The 19,925-nt window shown below is 45.7% G+C and overlaps 1 protein-coding gene across 1 annotated transcript in view; it reads left to right on the forward strand.

Moving 5' to 3' along the window:
* Nucleotides 1-19,925, forward strand: part of AQP9 (aquaporin 9) — a gene marked incomplete at both ends in the record, with an annotated part of 44,836 nt that overhangs the window by 18,012 nt on the left and 6,899 nt on the right. The window contains 3 exons of the mRNA XM_080693123.1: nucleotides 10,593-10,719; nucleotides 16,088-16,225; nucleotides 18,327-18,445. Coding sequence (XP_080549249.1) covers nucleotides 10,593-10,719; nucleotides 16,088-16,225; nucleotides 18,327-18,445 — 384 coding nt within the window. The remainder of the gene's footprint in view (nucleotides 1-10,592; nucleotides 10,720-16,087; nucleotides 16,226-18,326; nucleotides 18,446-19,925) is intronic.

Raw genomic sequence — 19,925 nt, forward strand, 5'->3', positions numbered from 1 at the left:
CTGGGCTAATGTACTAAAAGTGCTTGGCTCCTAAAAGTACTCCGTACCCGGGTGTGGTGGCTCACACCTGTAATGCCAGTACTTGGGAGGCTGAGATAGGAAGATGGCAGGTTTGAGGACAGTCTCAGCAGGTAGTGAAATTCTTAACCTAGTGCTATATTGTTTCAAAATAAAAATAAAATAGAGTTGGGAGTGTAGCTCAGAGGCAGAATGTCTGAGTTCAATTCCCAGTACCACACACACACACACACACACACACACACACACACAATAATTACTAGTTGTTATATTTGTTGTTCCTATTATCATTGTATATTTGAATGGCCACAGTCATATAACCTGAATAGGTAGATCTAAACACATGGAATAGGATGAATGTCTACACAGACAGGCCGAAGGGTCGAGGTTTACAGATCGTCATCCTGATAGATTGCCATTGGTTGCAAAAGCAGGAAGTTACAAAAAGCAAAATGCTTCCAGGAGAGAGTGGCTCCCTACTCAAGTGCAGGGATGGTGGAATTTGGCCTCTCTGAGCACTGCCGTAGGCGAAGTCTTGCCTATAGTCAGTTCTTCATTTGAAGGCAGCCATGGGTCCTCCCTCCAAGAACTGAGAGCTCCTGAGGCATCTTAGCCCAGGTCGGTCGTCACTGTGGCCTCTGTGGCATTGAAAGTTTAGTGGGTATCCCTTCCCAGACCTTTAGACAGGAGTCAGTAGCCCCAAAGCGTGTCGAGACTAGACAGGCAGTGTACATGAACAGAGTGGACCTGGTGGGTTAGGGGGACGATGACACTGCATGCCATGTCTTGGGAGGGGGCGTCTGCTCCCAGACCTTCTCCATGAATTGCTGCCAAGCAGGAAAGCCTTTACCAGATTTCCCAATGTTTTGATAGTAATCAGAAATTCAGAATTGTATTATGTAATTTTTCTGTTTATGTTCTCGCCACAATTAAAAATTTTTAGACTTACCATGTGGGGCAAACACACAGGCTAATCCTGCTTATAGACCATCCAGCCATAGGTCAATAGATTATGACTCTGCTCTTACCCACGTTCTACAAAGACAAGTATCTCACCTGGAGAGTGCACGGAGAGACTGAAGGAGACAGTCTGCTTGACACCACCCTTTCCCGCGTGATGGCCCCGGTGGGGTTCATACCCCAGGCGTTCTTGTGGTGGCAGCCTGGCTCTTTCCTGGCAGTGTCAGGCGGGGCCTGGGCATGTGACTGGGTGGACTGGACCCACCCTCTGCTCTGGCTTCCCCTCCTGTCATGGGGCCACTTTCTGTTGCACATGCTCCCACTGTGATGCCAAAATGGCACTGTGCCCTGAAAACTCCAATACTGTGAGCTAAATAAACCTCTTTTCTTTGCAAACTACCCAGCCTCAGGTATTTCATTATAAGAACAGAAAACAGACTAATACACAGGAGGTTTAGCTATTCAAAATTGAATGCCCTCTTCCTAGCACCTGGCAAAATTTTTTGAGGTAACAGCATGCAGAACACTTTTATTTCAAGCAATATTAGGAGAGAAATCTTTTTTTTTTTTTTTCAGTACTGTAGATGGAACCCAAGGGCAGTCTACCTCTGAGCTACATCCCCAGCCCTATTTTTTATTCTTTATTCTTGAAACAGGGTCTCACATTGCAGAGGGCCTCAATAAGTAACTGAGGCTGTCCAGGGACTGTGATACTTCGGTCTCAGCCTCCCAAATGCTGGGATTACAAGCGTGCACCACCACGCCTGGTGTAGGAGAGAAATCTTGATCTCGCGATGTCTTATGTTTCTTATTAGGCCTGTATTAATGTAACCTTAGATTAGTAATATCATGCAAAGTGATTCAATGATTTGAGGTACTGATTAAGTAATTAAATAATTCAGGGGGAACAAATATCAAAATATTCACCATCAACTTAGTATGGCTGAATTATAAAACTGTGTCTCCACATATACTTTCTCTGAGCATAAATGCTTAGGCCATTCACTAACAAGCTTGTAACATTAACTGACAGTACCACACTGTAGGAGGGAACCTGGCATTGAAAGGCAATTTCTCTCTGGGTCACTGCGGAGCTTTAGTAAAAAGCTCAAGTAGTGGGTGTTTTCTGAACAAAGTGCCTACACTTACGGTCGCCAGAAAAGCCACCTGTCCCGGCACAAAGACTAAGCCACGGAGAGGCTCCCAGTGACCCCGCAGTCCTTTCTCCTCACGTCTTATTATCGGCTTACAAATGAGGACATTTATACGGAACACACTGATAACAGATGGCTGTGCCCAGGGTTGACTAGTCCCAGCCTTCCTGGACAGCCCTTTGCTTTGAGCATCTAAATAGAGAAACTGGTGCCCCTCTCCCACATCCTATGCAAAACTGTGCCATCTCTGAACATACCAGGAATTCTCGGGAGCCTTGGTTGCTGCTGCTGACTCCTGCTCTGTCCACTGGGCAGTGGTTAAGAGCTCTGGACTCTAAGATGGGTTCATGGTCAAGTTTGTCTCCTCAAAATGTAAAGTTAAGCCAGGCGCGGTGGCGCATGCTTGTAATCCCAGCATTCGGGAGGCTGAGACAGGAGGATGGCGGTTCGCAGACAGCCTCAGCTACTTAGTGAGGCCCTCTGCAACTCAGTGAGACCCTGTTTCAAAATAAAGAATAAAAAATTGGGCAGGGGGTGTAGCTCGGAAGCCATATGCCTCTGGGTTCCATCCCCAGACCCGCAAAAAAAAAAAAAAAAAAAAAAAAAATGGGGCAGGGGTGTAGCTTGAAGGTAGAATAGCCCTGGGTTCAATCCCCAGTCCTAATAATAATAATAATAATAATAATAATAATAATAATGAAAATAATAATAATGATACAAAATTGAGCAAGCTGCTCAGCCTTCCTCAGCCTCAATTTCCTCATCTCTAAGGTGCCGATCATGATACACCCCCCCAGAGTGACTGTAAGTTTGTAATGGGGTAATGGAAAAGCAATACAGAATGCTCAGCATGGAACTCAGCACAAGGACTACATTTCTTTATTCATACTACTCTAAACAGATGAATCAAAGTATTTCATAGAAGGCAGATACAAAAAATATTATTTTTCCATTTTTGCACAATGTTTCATACACACAAGGAATCACACTTCTGCAACAATTGCAAGTTTCTTTCTTTTCTTTTTTTTTCCTTTTCTTTTCTTTTTTTTTTTTTTTTGCAGGTCTGGGGATAGAACCCAGGGGCATTTGACCTTCGAGCTACACCTCCTGCCCAATTTTTTATTCTTCATTTTGAAAGAGGGTCTCACTGAGTTGCAGAGGGCCTCACTAAGTAGCTGAGGCTGTCTGTGAACTGCGATCCTCCGGTCTCAGCCTCCCAAACGCTGGGATTACAAGGGTGCGCCACCACGCCCGGCTGATAATTGCAAGTTTCTTTAGTATTCTTTTTTTTTTTTTTTTGGACTAGAGGTTGCTCCCGAGGCATCCTACCTCTTAGCTACCCCAGTCCTATTTATTTTTTATTTTGAAACAGCATCTCAGTGAACCCATCCTTCTGTCGAAGCCTCCCAAGTACTGGGATTCCAAGCGTGCACCACCAGCCCAGCTCCTGGTGGTCTCTGTTTTCGTGTTTTGTCCATTGACAAACATTTTGCAAAGGAATTCCTAAAATTAACAAGCTACTCTCTTTCTGAAAAGATTCAGTTTTTATGTAATCTTTGAACATTTATTGTCTGTAATGCATTGTGTGTTCTGCTAGCAACATCTTGTCTTACACTTTAAAAGAAGTAATAAACATGCAAGAGATTTAAGAAAGTCCAAACACAGTGAGGTCTGTGAACCAACTCTCCCCCTCCCTGTCATCAGCCATTCAGTTTGTGATAATCACTTCATCATGTTACGTTTCTTGTTTTGTCCAGTAAACAGCTTGTGACAGGGGTCACGACTCAGTTGTGCAAACTTCTCAGCACTCCCAAATTATATTTATATATATATATATATATATATATATATATATATATATATATTTTTTTTTTTTTTTTCTGCAGCACTGGGGCTGGAACCCAGGGGCATTCTACCTCTGAGCTACATCTCCAGCCCTATTTTTTAGTATTTATTTTGAAACAGGATCTCACTAGTTGCGGAGGGCCTCGCTAAGTAGCTGAGGCTGGCCATGAACCTGTGATCCTCTTGTCTCAGCCTCCCAAGTACTGGGATCACAAGCGTGCGCCGACTCGCCCGGCTCCCAAATGTTATTTCTTAGAAATTCCACTTCCCATTTTTCAAGTCTTACCCAAAAGTAACTTTTTCTCCTTTTCTGTATAAATGCTTTTACCTTTCACCAAATATTATTTGTGCATAGAACAAAAATGCGCCAACCTAGCCGGGCACGGTGGCAAACGCTTGTGATCCCAGTGCTTGGGAGGCTGGGACAGGAGGGTCACAGGTTCACAGCTAGCCTCAGCTACTTAGGCCCTCTGCGACTTAGTGAGACCCTGTTTCAAAATAAAGAATAAAATAGAACCGGGCGTGGTGGCTCACACTTGTAATCCCAGCATTCGGGAGGCTGAGACTGGAGGATCTCGGTTCGCGGACAGCCTCAGCTACTTAGTGAGGATCTTTGCAACTCAGTGAGACCCGTTTTCAAAATAAAGAATAAAAAAATAGGGCAGGAGGTGTAGCTCGGAGGTTGAATGCCCCTGGGTTCCATCCCCAGACCCGCAAAAAAATAAAGAAAGAAAGAAAGAATAAAATAGGGCTGGGGTGCAGCTCAGAGGTAGAAACATTGTCATCTTCGCGGCGCTCCCCAAGCCAGGGAGGCTGATAACAAAGTGATAACGTGGTTGAAGAGGCCGAGGAAGGCCTAATTTGTCAGAAAATTTCATTAAGGAGGTAGGATTTAGCTTAGTGTTAGGAATAGATTGGTGTGTGTGTGTGTGTGTGTGTGTGTGTGTGTGTGTGTGTGTGTGTTATTGGGGATTGAACCCAGGGGTATTTTTACCTCTGAGCTACACCCTCAGCCCTAAGTTATTTATTTTAAAATAGGGCCTCACTAAGTCACCGAGGCTATCCTTGAACCTGCATCCTCCTGTCTCGGCCTCCCAAGTATTGGGGTTACAGGCATGCACCTGGCTTACACTGACTTTAGTGGGGGAGGCGCAGGCGCAGGGCAATGGTGCCCCTTCTTTGAGGTGCAGTAAGAGCAGACCTGCAGAGGTGGGCATGGCAGCCATCAGCTCAAGGACTCCGTGGCTGGCACAGAGCGGTTGGTGAAGCCTCGCGCCAGCTGGAGGCGTGGGCACTGCTGAATACCAGCTCATGTTGGGCTGGCACTTCCTGAGCAGTGGGCGGCTGTGGTCTCCCTGTAGACATGATGACTGGCATGGTCAATGGATGGTTAGAGTTGGAGGCAGGGACACTGTCAGCCGCTGCAGAAGGCTCAGCAGGAGAGGGAGTCAGTCATTAGCTATGGCTGCCTGAGGGGCAGAAAGGAAGGGTTACCAGATGATGCCAGAATGTTTGGCCTGCGTGGTTAGGAATGGCGGAGCAGCACCTCACAAGCCAATTAATCACACACCAATTCGGCCTTTTCAGTATCTTTCTTCCTTTTCTATTGAATTCTTTCTCTAGATCCTGCCGTTTATGAAACTCCAGCCACTATGAAGTGCCCATCTGTGGAGAGTAGCCACAAGAGGCAAAATGACCTGAAGGTCTCATCACTCTCCCACTTCCCCGGCCCTGCAGAGTTTGATTCTATGGCTAGGAATGAAACTACAACTATTTTTAATATCTGAAATGGATCTATTGTCTACACTGTTTTTATCACCAGGAAGGGAGTTAGTGGCTAAGTTCATAATTGTCTTTACTTGTTCACCCTGAACTGGAATTTTTCTTTTCAGTTTACACTATGAACAATAATATCCTACATGTATGATTGTCCCTTGCTGTTTAGTCATTGCCTTTATTACTGTTATCTCATTTAAACCTTTATTGAAGAATCCTACAAAGCAAGCCTGGCAGATATTGTTTCTTCCCTTTAACAGAGGAGCCAGCTGAAGCTGAGAAGTAATGTTCATTTACACAGCCACGTAGGGCATTTTCATACCTGGAAGAAGCTCCTAGGATCCGATTGTTTAATCACCTCTAGTATATTAGAAAGGATTACAAAGAATTTTTGTTTTCGTGTGTGGGGATGGAACCCAGGGGCATTTGACCTCCGAGCTACACCCCCTGCCCTATTTTTTATTCTTTATTTTGAAACAGAGTCTCACTAAGTTGCAGCAGGCCTCACTAAGTAGCTGAGGCTGTCTGAGAACCTTGATCCTTTGGCCTCAGCCTCCGGAATGCTGAGATTACAAGCATGTACCACCATACCTGGCTTACCAAGAAATTTAATATATAACCTTGAGTATATTATAAAATTGCCAAGCTGGGTGTGATGCCACAGGCTTGTAATCCCCGCATTTGGGAGGCAGAGACAGGAAGATCACCATTTGTGGACAGCCTTACCTATTTAGTGAGGCCCTCTGCAACTCAGTGAGACCCTGTTTCAAAATAAAGAATAAAAATTTGGGCAGGGGGTGGTGTAGCTCAGAGGTCAAATGCCTCTGGGTTCCCATTCCCAGACCCGCAAAAAAAAAAAAAAAAAAAAAAAAAAAAAAAAAAAATATATATATATATATATATATATATATATATAATAAAGGGGGAGTGAGGGGTAGAAAGAAAGATTAGATAGAGAGATAGAGATAGATAGGTGATGGATAGATAGATGATAGATAGGTAGATAGATAGATGATATAACAAGTTGCCTAATCCAATAATGAGCCCCTTGTCCCTAAAGGCCAGATGGCAGAGCCAAGTAAGCACCTCCTTGGAATGGTGTAGGAGAAGGCCTATTTCGGTTTCCTTCCAGGTGCTTTCAAGTTTAGCGCCAGGACAATGCAGTGGCTGAAAGGGGGGGCACAGTACAAGGATTAAGAACACAAACTTTGCTGGGTGTGGTGGTGCACACTTGTAATTCTTGGGAAAATAAGACAGGAGGACTGAGGTTCATGGACAGCCTCAGCTACTTAGGCCCTCTGCAGCTTAGTGAGACCCTGTTTCAAAATAAAGAATAAAAATAGGGCTGGGGGTGTAGCTTGGTGGTAGAATGCCTCTGGGTTCAATCCCCAGTACTACACACACACACACACAAAAAAAAAAAAAAAAAAAAAAAACCACACAGATTTTAGAGCCCATATGATGCTGGCTTTTGCAACCTAGGTTGAAAAGAAGCCAGACCAGATAAAGAAGCCATTTGTAGGTGTTTTGGCCCATCCTCAAGCTAAGACATCAGGTGGCAGCCAATACCAGCCACTAGACACAAGCATCAGCTCCAGTGCGCTCACCTTGGACCCAGCACATCTGAATACAAATGGAGCAGAGAATAGCTGCCCTGCCAGACTCTGCCCAGGTCGATGATGTACAGCAAAATAAATGTAGTTATTTTAAGCCCATTAGGCTGGGGGTGGTTAGTTATGCAGTACAGGATAACTGGAACACACTGTCCAGGTGATGCTCTGAACTGTCACTGATTTTCAACCCTCTTAGGAGGCACTGAGTCAAGTAAAAAATGGTGTTGTTTGCAGAGAGACAGTTGGGTGGTCTGGGTTGGTGAGAGAAGAGTTGCTTGGTAACGATATTTAGGGAATATGAATACATGATGGGTGCGGAGCTTTAGGGACTCGGTCAGGAGATGGTGAAGCCTGGACAGTGGGCTTTGTCATGCTCTCGGTTCCCAACCTGGTTTTGAGATTTTTTTTCGAGCTCTTATAGGAGGCAAGTAGATTAAGCAAGTACTAAATCTTGGCAAGAGGGTGGAAGAGGCCTTACAGGTCTGTATGAGATCGGCAGAGGCATCCTCGGTGGTAGACTTAGGAAACAACACCCTAGCAAACAGTGCCTGGCATATTATTGCCTGTTGGTAAGAAAGAACCTTTATCAAGCTGGGCCTGGTGCCACACTCTTGTAACCACAGCATTTGAGAGGCTGAGACAGGAGGATCCCAGTTCGAGGACAGCCTCAGCTATTTAGTGAGGGCCTTTGCAACTCAACAAGACCCTGTTTCAAACTAAAGAACAAAAAAATAGAGCTGGGCATGTAGCTTGGAGGTAGAATGCCCCTGGGTTCCATCCCTAGTACTGCAAAAACAAAATAAAATAAAATAAAAAGAAAGAACCCTTATCGATCATTTTCGAGACAAGGAAACAGATCAGGTTCTTGGAAAACAACTCAGTACTGACTGTATAGCATGAAAAGTACAATTTAATTTCAGAGAAAAGAGGTCAGGCTTGGTGAGAACTTTCCTGATGGGGAGACCAGAAAATAGAGACAGAACAGATATGGTAATGGACGCTTCTACATCTAAGAAGGAGAATATGGCAGAGCAGAAAATGGGTTAAAAACTTTATTTGGAATACTGCTCTGATTTGGAGGAGAAAATATGCTGAGCACACAGAAGGCAACCGGAGTGGGGGCCATTCTACGGCAGTCAGCCCTTGTCATCGAGAACATCAGAGGCCAGGCCGGAGCGGGCGGGCAAGGGAAGATCCCAGTAGGTGGTGCCTGTCTCCCTCCTCGCTTTTCCTGCAACAATAAATAGATTAAAATGTTAAACGCAGCCGGGAGTAGTTGTGCATGCTTATAACCCCAGCATTCGGGAGGCTGAGGTAGGAGGTTCCAGGTTCGTGACCAGCCTCAGCGACTTAGTGAGGCCCTCCTCAACTTAGTGAGACCCTTTTCAAAATAAAGAATAAAAAATCAGGCTCGAGGTGTAGCTCAGAGGTAGAATGCCTCTGGGTTCAAACCCCAGCCCCCCCCCCCAAAAAAAAAAGTTAAATGTAAGGCTGCGACTCTGCTGAAGGCAACTGTGGTCTCCCCATGGCTCGCCTCTCCTCCTGTTCCATTCCTACAGACACAGCATCGATTCTCCTCTCTAGAAAAGCAACTTCGGCAGCAAGGGTGAAAGACAAGAATTTTAATCATAGTGAAATTTACAGAGTAGAGGCCATTTCAAGCTTTTATGTTTCCTCTAGGCAAGTGCGTGTGCATTGGGACCATGAAAAGGGGAAGCCACATTTGGAAAACAGTGACAGCAGGCACTAGCCTGTCCTTGGGTTTGTCTCTCCTTGGTCCTCCTGGTCTAGATCCTGCTGATTTAGATCAGGTTGAATCAGCTGTCAGTATTATTTCATTCCTCTTTTCAGGAGATACTTATTAAAATGCCAGTTGGTTTGGAAGCTGTGCCTAGAACATTTAATTAGCTTTCAATTAAAAAGAAGAAAAGATACCAACGTGGGTTTAAATCGACAGTTGTTATAATATATAAAGATTCTAGAAAAAATAATGTCAGATCTATAAGCCAGGAGTGGTGGTGGATGTCTGTAATCCCAATAGTTGGATGCTGAGAGCATCACAGGTTCAAGGCCAGCCTCAGCAACTTGGTGCGACTCTCCGAAATCTAGGGAGACCCTGTTTCAAAATAAAAGACAAAATAGGGCTGGTGTGTATGCCTCTGGCTTCAATCCTCAGTACCACACAGGTGAAGAAAGCTGAGTAGATGCTTCTGAGAACTGGCACTGGTGGGACACCCAGAGGCCACCTCTGTGCCGTCCATCCCCTGCCCTCAGCGAGAATAAGTAGAAAGCGTGCTGTGCATGTTCACTGTCCCTGCTTTCTAGCATTTCTCTGAAGGCCTCACAGATGAGCCCCACGGGAGCTATTTAGAATCATTATCAGGAAATTGTGGGCAACTTCTCAGACTTCCGTTTGAGACTCTTCCCTTTATTTTCTGTTGTGAAGAGACACACTAGCCGGGCGTGGTGGCGCACACTTGTGATCCCAGCATTCGGGAGGCTGAGACCGGAGGATCGTGGTTCGCGGACAGCCTCAGCTACTTAGTGAGGCCCCTTGCAACTCAGTGAGACCCGGTTTCAAAATAAAGAATAAAAAATAGGGCTGGGGGTATAGCTCGGAGGTCGAATGCCCCTGGGTTCCATCCCCAGTACTGCAAAAAAAAAAAAAAAAGAAAAAAGAAAAAAGAAAAAAAAAAGAGACACACTAGCTAGTTATCTTCTTGATAAGAAACTTTCACATTGTTAGTTTCTTTTTTTTCTAAAGTATATTTGTTTCTGAAAACTCTTCTCATATCTTCTGTTTTCCTTCCCCTAAATAATATTATTCTTGGTACTGAGCCCTCCTTCAGGTTATAGTCGTCTCCCCTCATCCATGGTTTTGCATTCCTCAGTTTCAGTAGCTGTGACCGACAGCATGATGAGCGCAGCGCAGAAAGACACCGAGAAAGAGGGGCCAGAGTCAGGCAACTTCTCTCCCAGTATATCGTTAAAATAACGTCTTCATCTGGAGATCATTGTGTGAAATTATCTGATTTATAAATACAGGCAAAACGTTCACGCCGTGCAGCCCCGGCAGAGCTCACCTGCGAGCCAGACGCCGCCTTGCCGCCCCACGTAGCCCTCGGTACAGAGCGAGGCATTTTAATTTTCCTGGAACTGTGAGTTTCTGTTGCCCTTGATGGTGCCATTTCCCCTTAACGTGGGTTTTCCTCGCCTCTCCGTCCAGGTCCTCGGATGTGGCACTGTTGCCCAAGCTGTCCTCAGTCGAGGACATTTTGGAGGAGTCGTCACTGTCAACGTTGGATTCGCGATGGCCGTCGTAATGGCCATTTATGTCACTGGAGGTGTCTCTGGTAAGCAAGAGAAATAACACTAGACGCTATTGGCTCACAAATTCCCTAGCACAGTGCTGGGTGCTTTACATGCCTTAGTTTATTTTGATCTCATTCCTGCAAGAATATGTATTGAATTCTCTTCTTATGATGAGAAAAGTCAAAGGGCCTATAAATGGTGAATGGCATAGGCAGGGGCAACATTTAGCCAGAGCAAGGTAGAGGTTAGAACTCATAACCTGAGCCAGACGTGGTGGCGCACGCTTGTATCCCAGAGCTTGGGAGGCTGAGACAGGAGGATTGCAGGTTCGAAGCCAGCCTCAGCTACTTAGTGAGGCTCTCAGCGACTTAGTGAGACCCTGTTTTCAAATAAAATATAAAAAAATAGGTCTGGGAGTATAGCCCAGAGGTAGAAAGCCCCTGGGTTCCACCCCAGTAACACACACACACACACACACACACACACACACACACACCACAACCGAGTCATTCCTAGGTTCCAAAGTGCATCAGTCTTGAGACATCAGTGGGACTGTTCCTCTCTCTGCCCCGTACGTGGAAGCCGTTTCCCACATGCCCTGTGGATAGGTCAGTGGAGGTGAGGGCAGCATGATGTTTCTGGATCTGTATGAGAAGTGACTGAGGGGTTAGTTCTCTTGCAGAATGGATGGTACTTCCATGGCACTGCATATCGGGTCTCGAGGTCTTAGCCTATCCTGCCTTTGAGGCGGGCCGGCTGGAAACAAACTGCAAGGTTCTGAGAAGCAGAATGGAATGATAGTTAACGCAGTCTGCTTACTTAGGAAGGAACTGTGGAAGGTGCTCTTTCCCGGACTCTTTCAGCAGCCTGGTGTGGGCACTGGGCACTGAGGCAAGCCTGCTGGTGGTAAGAGAAGGAAGGCAACTGAGAAACCACTGCATGCTGGGCACCGTGTCGGGTGCCGGGCACCTTTAACCCCCTTCTCCTCTGTGACTGCACTTTGAGGCTGGCATTGTCTTCTTTCTAGGGAGAAAACTGGTGCTGGGAGAGAGTCAGTACTTTGCTAGAAGGCCTGCAGGGGTCAAATAGAATGAAGTCTTGACCCAGGTCTATGTGATAGTAAAGTTCATATTCTTAAACAACATTTTCAATCATCTATTATGGGCAAAATGAGCTAACAGAGGATCCTGTAGCTAGCTTGCTGTCATTGTCATGAATGCAGAATAATGATCGCCTGGACTCTGGGAGCTTCCTAGGGCAGGATACTTGCATTTACTGGCTGGAACCCTTTCTATACTATAGCCAGTCTTGGATCTGGGGTGGCCCAGCCATCGTTTCCTGTGAAGGCGATTTGTTTGGCATGAGCAGTGCCTCCATTCAAGTTTTGTAGAGTTTTTGCTGTGATCCTAGCACCACACTGCCTGCTTCAAGGCAAATTTCAAGTGGGTCCAAGAATAACCAGCTACCTGGGGGTGCCAGCTGGATTTGCATGCAGACCTGGACACCAGGCACAAACACAGTCTTGGCTTTCAACAAGTATGCAGGTGTTACACCACAAGCACCCAGCATGCCCACTCAGGTATAGTGTCTGAAAACCATGAAATGCAGACCTGGGCATATTTTCAGCTATTGGGTGGAGACATGGCTTTGGAATATTTTGCCAGCATAACACCATGAACATCAAGTACTTACATAGGATTAATTGGCCCCAGACTTTGCCAGTGTAGTTAACACCCTTCACCATCACCATGGTTTGTGGTTTACTGTTGTAATTGGAGAGTGTGGGAGTCATCACAGGAGGAAAAGGAAGGAAAGACAGGGAGAGAGGGGAGGGCATGGAGTCTTCTCCTCATGTCTCTGAACTGGGGTGAAGTCCCTGGGGTATAGGGCGAGGGCCAGAATTGATGGGGTTGTTTTCTCTAGAGACTGTTCCCAGAGGAGGGCCAGGACCTGACCATGTTGTTTATTAGAGACACTGAGACCCCAAAATACAGATAGATTAGCGTCCGCGCCTGGATGATGAAAGATACCATGGGTTGGATCGGGAGCTCCTATTGCCCACCACTGTCCAGAAACTAGTGCCGCTCACGCTCCCTGAGTGCTGAGGGCTTGGGAGTAGGCAGACACATCCCCCCGCCCCACGTGACGTCCACACAGGCCCTAGCACCCGGATGGCTCAGGAAGAGGAAAAGTGTGTGATTGCAGCAAGGGCTTTGGTTTGTGGCCACCCGCAAGGCTGTCTTTGAGGATTCAGAAAAGCATGTATGCTAAGCAGCAGACTGGTGAGGCCAGCTGTTTGACCTTTAAACACCAAACATCAATCTATTGTAAAGGCGTTACAGCATTCACTCCTTTGTAAAAGTGCCAATTGAAGCCAACCGGTCAGAACTCAGAATACCCTAATTGTGACTATCCCACACGGGGTCCTTAGGCTATGAGGTGTAGTTATTTTGAGTTAGTCTTTTCTAAGTAAAATAATGCATTGAAAAGCAAAATAGCTACGTTTTGTAACAAATGAAATATAAGTTGCTTCTTTTGTCTTGGTGTCCATGGGTGGGCGGGGGAGGAGAGTATTTGCCCAGAATAAAACATTGAAGAAGTTCTCTGTCACCCAGGGCTTGCCTCACTTGCTTTGTGGACTCCCCAGCGACACCCCTGTGTTCCTTAGAAGGACATCTGATCACCAACCCCCTCGGCAGACCGAATATTTGAGTGCAGGACTCTAGCCTCATGTTCTTTTCACTAGGCTGCCCTGCCTAGTGCTTGGGGTGAGCTGGGCGTGAGCACTCCTCTCTGCAGGGGGAAACCCCAAAAGCTACTTGGCCCTTAGCCAAGGGTGCCGCTGGTTCCCCTCCCTTCCTGGCCCTTCTGCCATCTCTGAGATCCTGCTTCTGGTTGCGTTGGGAAACACCCTCCTAACTTTCCCTCTCTGCAGGTCCCTGTAGTCTGAGTTCTCTAAACGGGACCTCTGATGATTTATTATCTCAAATATTGACTTTCTTATCTCAGATGCCTAGCCTCCTGTAAGGTCTAACGTGAACAGTGATTCCAGCCTCAGGGTACCTAGGAGGAGCTAAAAAATATAAACGTATCTGTAGGAAATTTCAGTGTGGAAGAGGGGTGCTAGAAGTCTCCCGCTGGCGGACTCATCTCAGGGAAAGTACTTTGGGTTGGAGGTGATTTCAAAAGACACCGTGGTCCTCTCCCAATGGGTGCTTCTAGAGTGCTGGGTGGCAGCTGTTCTGCACACAGCCTTGAGGAGAGGAACTTCTCACGGTCTTGTAGGACCACCTCTGACCCCATGTTTCCAGCCTTCTCAGTAAGCAGTCCTCTGCTGGCTCCAGAATTGGAGGCTGAGACAGGAGGATCACAGGTTCTCGGTCAGCCTCAGCTACTTAGTGAGGCCCTCTGCAACTTAGTGAGACCCTGCTTCAAAATAAAGAATGAAAAATAGGCCTAGGGGTGTAGCTTGGAGGTAGAATGGTAGAATGTCCCTGGGTTCAATCTTTGGTACAATAAATAAATAAATAAATAAATAAATAAATAAATAAATAAATGTAAACTACAACAGTAGAAGTGTCTGTAAGGCTTCAGGAAATCACCTGTGCTTTGGTACATTGGCATTTTCTTGCTCCTATTAGCTTGAGTATCAGAGGCAGATGAAGAGATGCTGGTTTTGCCAACAGAAACTTCACAGGTCTACTCTGGCTTGGTGACTGAGGGAGACTGTGGCTCTGTCCCTGGGGGGAGGGCTTCCCCTGGAGATGAGCACCCAGGGTTCTGAAGAGGGTCAAAGGATTATCAGTCACTGCATCACAGTTATCATCACCAAGGTCCTTATCATCTGTTTTGTTTCACAACCTGAAAGTCCACATTCCAGTGTGGTCACCTTGACAGTGGCTCTGATCTTCCAGCCACATAAAATGCCATCTGTGCTCCTCAGATGATATCTTTCTTCCCTGGGAAGAGAGTATATGGGCTGGGGGCGGGGGGCTAATTTTTCTTTTTTTCTTTCCACGAAGGCAGAAGGTATGGGGGTGGTATAACACAGACTAAGGCTGAAGTTTAAATAAAGCTGGCTTTGAATCCTGGTTCTGCCATTCGCTGACCATGCAGCTCAGAAGGGTTACTCCTCTGTCCGAGGTGCCTCACCTACTAACTGGAGTAGTACCATCTCATTGGAGAACTGAATGCACACAATACCCCCAAGATCTCATCTGGCAAGTGTTCAGGAAATGTTATTCTATAAAAACCAGCTGGGGGTGTCAGTGACCTTGCTAGAAGAAGCCTTCCTTCTAATCTTATAAAGAGATGAGAAATCAAGAGGCTGATTTCACTGGCTGTCCTTTGGGCTGGGGTGAAGGAAGTCTTGCTACATTTCTGTGTGAGAAAAATGAACTGTTTACACAGAGGAACAGAAGAGAATCGCTCAGACTTGTGATCACCTCAGAATAAGGAAGCCCCTTCCTCTGGGGAGGCACAGCCCTCAAACGCAGGGCGCTTCCCTCTAAGAGACCTCTCTTCTCAGTGCTAGGGCTGCTTTTATAGCCTAGGACTGTGGACGAAGGATGCACTAGATATAGATTTAGACCTTACACTCTATTGCGCTAAGTATTTTGACTTTAATATGTTTGACATTAATAGCTTACATCAATCTATTTGGGCTTATTGCTTTATCAGTAGATAAAACCCCATTAAAATGAGCTATTTGGGTACATGAAGTTTCTTTCTAATCTGACTGCCTTTTCATAAAAATGTACATTCTTTTTTTTTTTTTTTTGGTGGTACTGGGGGTGGAACCCAGAGGCTTTCTACCTCCGGGCTATACTCCCAGACCTATTTTGTATTTTATTTGGAAACAGGGTCTCACTAAGTTGCTGAGAGCCTCACTAAGTAGCTGAGGCTGGCTCGAACCTGTGCAATCGTCCTGTCTCAGCTTCCCAAGTGCAGGGATTACAAGCGTGCGCCACCACGCCCGGCTCAATAAAAATGTACATTCTAAATAGTACCTAGGGTGTATTCATTTCAAGTCACCCCCCCATGCCATTTTGGCATGGGGCTGTATTTCTATTTTCTGTATTTCTATCTTTCTAATAAACTTCTTTAAATCTTCAAACAAAATAAATAGTACCTAATAATGCCATGAGGATTAGTTCTCCATCCATCCCTCCAAAGTTCTCTCTCTCTCTCTCTCTCTCTCTCTCTCTCTCTCTCTCTCTCTCTCTCTCTCTACACGCACATGCACGCATGCGCACGCATGTGCACATGCTCATTCACACACATCTTTCTCCTCACATATAGGTCTCTAGCTAGAAGACTGGGTTCTGCCTGAGCTCTCTAGGTGAGGTTGTATTGATGCCAGTTTCTTCCCGGCCTCCACTCTGACATTCCAAGTCATTTCTTTTGTAGGTGGCCACATCAACCCAGCTGTGTCTTTTGCCATGTGTCTCTTTGGACGGATGAAATGGTACAAATTGCCGTTTTATGTGGGAGCCCAGTTTCTGGGAGCCTTTGTGGGGGCTGCAGCTCTCTTTGGCATTTACTATGGTGAGTAGAGCCTTGAGTCTTCAGATGATGGGAAACTGGGCATCATTTGAAAGCTGGAAGTACCTGGTAGGAAGAGGGGCAGTTAAGCGAGACCAGAAAGCACTCTATAATTGACAGGAAATTCTAAGTTTAAGGTAATGAGACCAATATTATCATTTGACCAAATGTATGAAGCTTCTTGATTTTATTTTATTTTTTTTTTTGCGGGTCTGGAGATGGAACCCAGGGGCATTCGACCTCTGAGGTACACTCTCTGCCCTATTTTTTATTCATTATTTTGGAACAGGGTCTCACTAAGTTACAGAGGGCCTCACTAAGTAACTGAGGCTGTCCACGAACTGCGATCCTCTGATCTCAGCATCCCGAATGCTGGGATTACAAGCGTGTACCACCATGCCAGGCTATGAAGCTTCTTAATAAAAATGGTGACATCTTATTTGTTTTTTGGGGGTTTTTTTGGTGGTACTAGGGGTGGAACCCAGAGGCTTTCTACCTCCGGGCTATACTCCCAGACCTATTTTATATTTTATTTGGAAACAGGGTCTCACTAAGTTGCTGAGAGCCTCACTAAGTAGCTGAGGCTGGCTTCGAACCCATGCAATCCTCCTGTCTCAGCCTCCCAAGCGCAGGGATTACAAGCGTGCGCCACCACGCCCGGCTAAATGGTGACATCTTAAATGTCACTAGAACTTAAACTTTGGTCTGAGCTTGCACTACAGCATGAACACACATAAAATAAGCAACAGGCCGGCAGGTTTCTCTTTCTCTGATTTGGCTGAAGGAAGAGGCATTGACTGGTGTTTAAAGAAGTGCTTAGAGGAGGGAGCTGAGAATGTCTTTGGAGGAAGAAACACAGCAGAGAAGCAGGGTCACCTGGCCCACCTCTAGACTTCCATCTTGCAACAGTCCTTGGGGAAAACAGTCCTGGTGGTCAGGGATGCGGACTTCAGTTCTGGTTGTCAGTAAGTAGCTGTGTGATGTAAATAAGCCATCTGACTGATGGACCTCGGTTTTCTCCTGGAAAAATGGGAAAATTGAATGAGATGATTCCCAACTCCCTTCACACTAAGAAATCTTGAGGTTCTATGAAATCAATGGCTAAAGCAAGATTCCAACTGACACAAGGTGAGCCTCCATGCGTCTGTCAAACTGAAGACCTCAGGAAATGAAGCTGATGAACCCAGACTTAGGGAACTAGATTGTGGAAATGGGCATCTCTCTGAGAATCAAAGTGTAAGAAAGCCAGAGGGGAACTCAAAACCAAACCGGAAATTCAGAGAGCCAGTTGCTATGGCCAAAGAGGACTGGCTATATCAAGTGCTGCCATCCCCTGGTTAGAAGGACTCCAGGGACTCTCCTCCACCTCTTCATTATATTGTGACACCTTCAAGTTCTGGAGATTGTTATCAGGAGCTTCTGAGAACCCCTCCAGGAACTGTTCTGCCTAGAGCAGGTTTAATCTCTACTCTAGCTTTAGGTTGATCTTAAAAATTCCACAAATTCAGCCAGATGTGGTGGCACCTGTAATCCAGTAGCTCAGAGGTAGAATGCCCCTGGCGTGCATCCCCAGTAACCTCCTAGAAAAATTCCAAGAATTTCCCCCCAAAAGATTGGTTCCTAGCCTGGCGTGGCGGCACATGCTTGTAATCCCAGCATTTGGGAGGCTGAGACAGGAGGATCGCGGTTCTCAGACAGCCTCAGCTACTTAAGCCCTTTGCAACTCAGTGAGACCCTGTTTCAAAATAAAAAATAAAAAAATAGGGCTGGGAGTGTCATTGAGAGGTAGAATGCCCCTGGATTCCATCCCCAGTACTGAAAAAAAAAAAAAAAAGATTGGTTCATAGAACCCCACTAAGGATTAGTTTCCAGAACCCCACTAGCTAAAGTCCATCAGCACAGCCAGGGGATTTCTACCTCTGACCCACCATCCTGGGATAATCCTAGGTATCTCTAACACTGACATACTGTGAGGCCAAGAGAGACAGATAAGGATATGCCAAGCTCAGTGTGAGCGTTTGCCGTTGTTTAGCACAAGGCCTGGCAGAAGCCTTCCTCGACCCTCCCTAGACACACTAATGTGCCAGAGCTCTGTCTTCCACAGATGGCCTTATGGCCTTTGCTGGTGGAAAATTACTCATCGTGGGAGAAAATGCAACAGCACACATTTTTGCAACATACCCAGCTCCATATCTATCTCTGGTGAATGCATTTGCAGACCAAGTAAGTACAGATTTAATAAAGACCTAACTTTGGTGAAAACATGATAAAAGAAGGGAAAAATATTGGAGTATTGTGGACCTATCAGAAGGAAGGGTTGTGGTTCCAAAGTTAGAGGTCTCAGGGAATGACCCAGGCTTTCTCAACAAGTGTTTGTTCTTGCAGAAGCTGGTAACACTAGAAGACTTTTCTGCTGCCTTTAATACACACATTTGTCGCACATCAGTTGAGGTCTATGAAAAGGTGAAGGACTGGGCATCTCAACCCCTGGAAAGAAAGATGCAGTTCATTTTACTCTTGTCTCTTTTGTGAGTGTCTAAATAGGGAGGCCACAAGAGAAGACCATTCTATCTCAGTTTATGAACCATGCTTTACAGTGGGAGAGTCTGGCCATCATGGATCTCCTCTGTCTCACCATGAGCCTAGGTTATTCAAACTCTCAGGGAGCTAAAAGTTTCTCTACCTTATTTAAACTAGCTGCTGGCACCCCAGCATTTGTGCTATAGCCAGAAGCACCATTATTCTGGTCTGTCTGTGGCAAAATCAGCCTTGTCAACCTAACAGGCTCTTCCTCACTCATTGTGTTCCAAGAAGGCTGTTGGTCATCTTGGCCAAAGAAGAGGAAGAAGGAAAGAAGGAAGGGGAAAAAAAGAAGGAAGGAAGGAAATTCTTTTGTGATCAGAATGAGGCAGATCAGAGTGGGCATGTATATAAAATAGGTCTTCGAGCTTACCTGATATGCCTACTTTTTTTTTTTTTTTGGTGGTACTGGGGTTCCTGGAAGCCCTTCTACCTCTGGGCTACACTCCCAGACCTATTTCATACTTTTTTTATTTTTGGAAACAGGGTCTCTTAAGCCAGCACGGCTGGCTTAGAACCTGCACGATCCTCCTGTCTCTGCCTCCCAAGCGCAGGGATTACAAGCGTGCGCCACCACACCTGGCGTGCCTACTTTTATTCAATGGGTAGGTGTAAAACTTTGCCTTCTTCTTTTTCTTTTCCACTTTGATAAACAAACCGCACAGTCAACAAGAGTTTATTGAGTCCTAGGTGCTCAGTCCTGTGACTGGAGCTTGAGAAACCGACAAGTTAATGCAAATTGTAAAGAACCAATATTCAGAGTCCTTTTACATGAATTAAAACATTTTTGTCCTCAAATTTTTGACTGGTTTCGGCAAATTACTGGACTTTTTGGGTCTTGAGTTTTTCACTTAAAATGAAGATAAATATTAGCCCTAATAGAGTTACTTGCAAGAATAAAAATAATAATATGAGGAAAACGCATCGGAAACTGTCTGCTCAGAAATTTTGAATCTAGGTGAGGAACCAAATGATCACATTCGAATAAGAGGACAATTCAATAGCCAGGCGTGGTGGCGCACGCAGCTCGTAATCCCAGACTTGGGAGGCTGAGGCAGGAGGATCGCGGTTCAAGGACAGCCTCAGCTACTCAGTGAGGACCTCTGCAACTTAGTGAGACCTT

The sequence above is a fragment of the Muscardinus avellanarius genome, assembly GCF_963383645.1.
Source record: "Muscardinus avellanarius genome assembly, chromosome: 3".
Lineage (NCBI taxonomy): Eukaryota > Metazoa > Chordata > Mammalia > Rodentia > Gliridae > Muscardinus > Muscardinus avellanarius.